This window comes from Plectropomus leopardus, chromosome 3 (assembly GCF_008729295.1).
Source record: "Plectropomus leopardus isolate mb chromosome 3, YSFRI_Pleo_2.0, whole genome shotgun sequence".
NCBI classification, from domain to species: domain Eukaryota; kingdom Metazoa; phylum Chordata; class Actinopteri; order Perciformes; family Serranidae; genus Plectropomus; species Plectropomus leopardus.
Genome location: NC_056465.1, coordinates 27,139,866 through 27,144,253, shown reverse-complemented (window position 1 = coordinate 27,144,253; position 4,388 = coordinate 27,139,866). Strand labels below are relative to the sequence as shown.

The following is a 4,388-nucleotide window of genomic DNA, read 5'->3' as shown; positions in this document are numbered from 1 at the left end:
GGAACTCCCTCAGGGACCCTGCCTTATATTTTATTGGTGTTGAGTATAACAATTACATGCTCCGATGGTTCAGTAAATTCTGCTGCTTGTATTAATTACAGCCAAATATACTGAAATAAAGTCTGCATCTTACCAAAAACCTGATCAACATTTAAATACTTAAACACATTTAGCAATTTGTGATTTGTAATTATAATGTGAAGACCTCCACGATTACATCTTAGTCATTTCTGACGAAGTGGCAGAGATCACATGCAAAGACAGCATGACTGCACTGCAACACTAAAGCTGAAGTTTATTGCAATTTCACAACTGGAAAGGAAATTACCATTAACTTTTTAAAAAGCTGACAGCACCTGTAATTAGATGCAACATTATCCTTTCAATCACATAACCAAGGGGTCCAAGCTGTACAAATCCACTAACATTTTAGAGTAACTGCTAACAGGTGCCACATTAAGCAGTAAGAGGAAAATTGCAATATCTGCTGACAAAAGTTTAAAAAATGAACTGATTAGTATCAACTGCATTCAAAATAAATACTGATGTGCATCAACATTTCCTCACTTTGGCTCGTTGTTTAACGCTGAATCATTACTGTCATCTAGTGGAAGGCCATGGCAATGTCAAGGCAAGAGACAATATTTTATTGAATCAATATATAAACATACAAAAACACTGGAACAATACATTTTGTCAATATGACACATTAAACAGCAGGGCAAGAGACTTCAGATGGAGTTGACAGCTCAATATCCTATAAATAAAAGCAAAAAGTCAAGTTAGTGCATTACTCGCGTCTTCATTATTGACACATATCATTTTTTGTAAGCGTGTCCATGGTTCTTACCATTTTCACATCCTCAATGACGACGCCTTTGCCTTCAACTTCAATGTCGCTTTCTGTGCTGTTGTGCGAGCGGTACTCTTCGCTCTCAGTCTCAACAGTACTGGGCTGAGAGATTGTCAGTATTCAGATAACGACGTCTCCATCCATTATCGCATTTCGTATTGCGCGTTTTCAAATGTAATGGTTTTGTATTATTGCTGCCATTTCTCAGATGTGTACCTTATGTTTCCTCTAGAGTACGAAACAAATATACTCATGCATCCATAGACCAAAGAAATAACCGTCAGGCACTTTTGAGCAGACATTTATACACCGTCATTTCCCTTCAGGTTAGAGACAAGGGACAATCTTTCCTTACACCTTTTGCATTTCCAAAAAAATTAATTCCCAGCACAAAAATGCCAACAGCAGCAGATATGTGCTGCCTGAACCCAAGCACTAACCTCATAGTCGGGATCCTCCTCTGGGCCTTCGTCTTCAGCAAGCTCCTGAGTGAGCGCCTCCACCCAGGTCTGACTCTCCTCTTGCTCCTCCTCATCCTCGTCCAACTCATCCTGCTTTCTCTTGCTGCCCTTTCCACAAGGTTTAGTAGGAGAGACTCTGATTTCTGTTGGAAACAAGCTTATATTTTAGGAAGTGGTACCCTCGTGCTTTGATACAGAAAAACATTGCATTAAAAGGTCAAACAGTAAATTATACTTCTGCAAACACGATTGTTATGCACTGTTAGAAAAACATTTGGGCATCTTAAATTAATACCTTCAGTTTTGTTTGGCCCTGTTTGATAACAGGAAAACCGAGTTGACAGAATAAATTGCCAACTTACCCCATGGAGCCTCAGAACAAAGGAGGCATTTTCCAGTCAGAAGCTACTGCATTTGGCAGTGTACACAAATCTGGCACCAGTTCCAAATTTTTGACTATATTTTGATGTAGATTATGCTCATAAACATTTTCTAGTACCAGGTATTAATTGGGGATTGTCCAACCTTTAAAAAAGGTAGGTTAAAGGTCTAGCGGAAATTTTAAGTGGCATCTAGTAGCTGAGGTTGAACGCAAGGGCCCCATTTACAATCCCAAATTATCAGATTATCAGAGCAAGTGGTGAGCACACATAAGCAGGTGACGGGCTAGCAGCCCATCTCCAACATGCCAAACAGCATTTGAGAAATACCAGTTTAAAGTAAAACTGCTTTGTCCAGCTTTTTACCACATTAAATCACAGGGTCAGTTTGGTTTTTTGAGTAGAAGAGACCTCGGTGGATAATTCAGCTCCAAGTAAAAACCTAAAAAACTGAAGGATTCCTAAATGGAAGTTCAGGTTTGGCACATGTAGTTTGGTACTTGGGAAAAGTTTCAGCTGGTTGCAATCTTTAATCCTCAATGCTAGAGATCCCACAAAAACGTATTAATCTTACACACTGCTCCTTTATACGGTCTGAAAACTGGTTTAAAAAGGACAATTAGAATATATCAGTTGATATCTGAAAAACAGATGCTGGTGTGTGGTTTTCATGTGCTGCAAACACTGAGTGGAAAAAAAACACACACAGAAAGCACCACTTGTCTTAGAAAAAGCTGAATAAAAAAATTCATATCCATACCTGGTGAGAGGCAGCGCCCAATGCTGCTGGACACCGGGTAGCCCATGGCGCCCTGCACCCAGCGGGGCAGGATGGACAGCAGCAGCCGGGTGACCCGGTGGAGGCGCTTGCGGCCGGCGAGGCTCTGGCGTGCGGGACTGGAGACCGCGGGGCTCACGAAGGCTTTCTCCTGTGGCTGCCGATAACCCAACACCCACCAAAACCCGCGGTACACGCGCACCTGTAGAGGAGAGCCGTGTTAGGTCGTGTGTGGAGCTAACAGGTGAAAGTCTAACAGATTTTAGCTGCAGCTCGTACCACGATGCCGAAGGGCCAGAGGAGGCCGCGCAGCACGGAGCGAAACACACCGCCGTTCTTCACAACCGTGCCCTGCAGAGGAGGAGGAAAAGCAGGAAAAACAATTCATCACTTTATGTTGATGTAAGTCTTCTCTAACAGTTAGACAGAATGAAACGGCCACAGACCACTTCGCTGTGCAGCATTACCTCGGTGTTTTCGGCCTGCTCCGGCTCCACGGCGTCTCTGTGTGTTTCCGGTGCCATCCTGCTGCGGGTCAAAGCCTGCTGGATCTGCCGGCCTGAGGTGAGGAGGAGAAGCTAAAAGACTATCGTGAGAACGAGATTTGGAGGGTAAAATGTACCCCGAAGTTGCCACTGTGCAGCCAATCGACAGGGACAGTCGCACCTGGCGCAATCACAGCGGACCAATCGACAACTCCCGCCAATTGACCTGCAACAGGCTGACGCATGGTGGTCACGTGACCGGTTTGGGCATGAAAATAGGTCAAATAGTATTTTATCAACAATATGCAAACGCTGCTGCTTCTGTGCTTCTGTGTGGTATTGTAATTTAACTGCAAATAATCTGCGTTTGTATGTAATGCATAAAATCTAGATTTTGCATGCTTATTTCCTTGTACATACAATATAAATGTAATAAAAACATAAAATGTTTACACCATTAATTGATGCAGAAAAGGTACGATTTGGTGCATACGTTTTCACCAGAATGTAGGAAATTAAATGTTTGGTGCACTATTGCATCAGACTACTTGATTTGCATTTACTTCATAACTGTCATTTTTTTCTCTTTTACTGTGAAAATGAATGTGTTTTTATCTCTTTATATGTATATTAGCACTCTACTGTTATTTTTATTTGTACTACGTGCTCAGAGAGATGCTCTGCCATTTCATTGTTTTTATGTAATGGCAATAACGATTATTCTATTCTAAAATTTTCAGACTCAAACCTCTCGTCTCATTTGTCCCCACCACCATAAGGCAAACACTTGAGCGACCTACACAGCTAAGTCCGAGTGGGTCCCTTTCCTACAGCATAGAGCAAGTGAATTTTAACATCTTTTATAGTGTGGATATAATTTATACACATGATATAAAAAACGAAAAGTGTCACAATCTCTGTCAAGCTGTCTGAGGCACATCAAAGTCTCCCTCACCTGACGCTGAAGCTGTCAGGGGTTAGGATCCCAGGTTCTCTTTAAGAAGACGCAGAGCACACAGTAATATTTGTTACCACTCCTGCAGTGTCTCCCACATCTGTGGTGTAGCCTTTTCTTGTTGATCACTTTCTTTACAATTAGGTCGGCCTGTTTATTCCTCGTCGACCCCACTGTTGCCCCCTTAATTTTCCCAATTGGCTATGATGTCTATAACAAATAAAACTTTGGACCAGCAAAGAATTTTTTCATATTTGTTTTATTTTTACATCACTATTGGCTCTGACAATGCATCATATCATTATGTAACTGTTGTAGGCCTGTTCAGACTGCACCCCCCCTTCACCCCATGTAGGCTGTGGTTGTATATTTTAAGGATGAGTACAAGTGTGCAGATTTGCTGCTTTATTTTGTCTTAAGTGATGGTTAGTAAATACTGTCTGTGCTGAATATCTTCGGACTGTTGGACCCACTAA

The 4,388-nt window shown here is 41.9% G+C and overlaps 1 protein-coding gene across 1 annotated transcript; it reads right to left on the bottom strand.

The window, feature by feature from the left end:
- Window positions 1-626: 626 nt before the first annotated feature.
- On the bottom strand, window positions 627-3,061 carry org (oogenesis-related gene). The gene is made up of 6 exons (XM_042483915.1): window positions 2,940-3,061; window positions 2,752-2,823; window positions 2,455-2,674; window positions 1,294-1,457; window positions 851-955; window positions 627-757 (listed from the first exon to the last, which is right to left on the bottom strand). The coding sequence occupies exons 1-6, from the start codon at window positions 2,994-2,996 to the stop codon at window positions 710-712; spliced, it is 666 nt and encodes a 221-aa protein (XP_042339849.1). The 5' UTR covers window positions 2,997-3,061; the 3' UTR covers window positions 627-709.
- Between the last annotated feature and the right edge of the window lie 1,327 nt (window positions 3,062-4,388).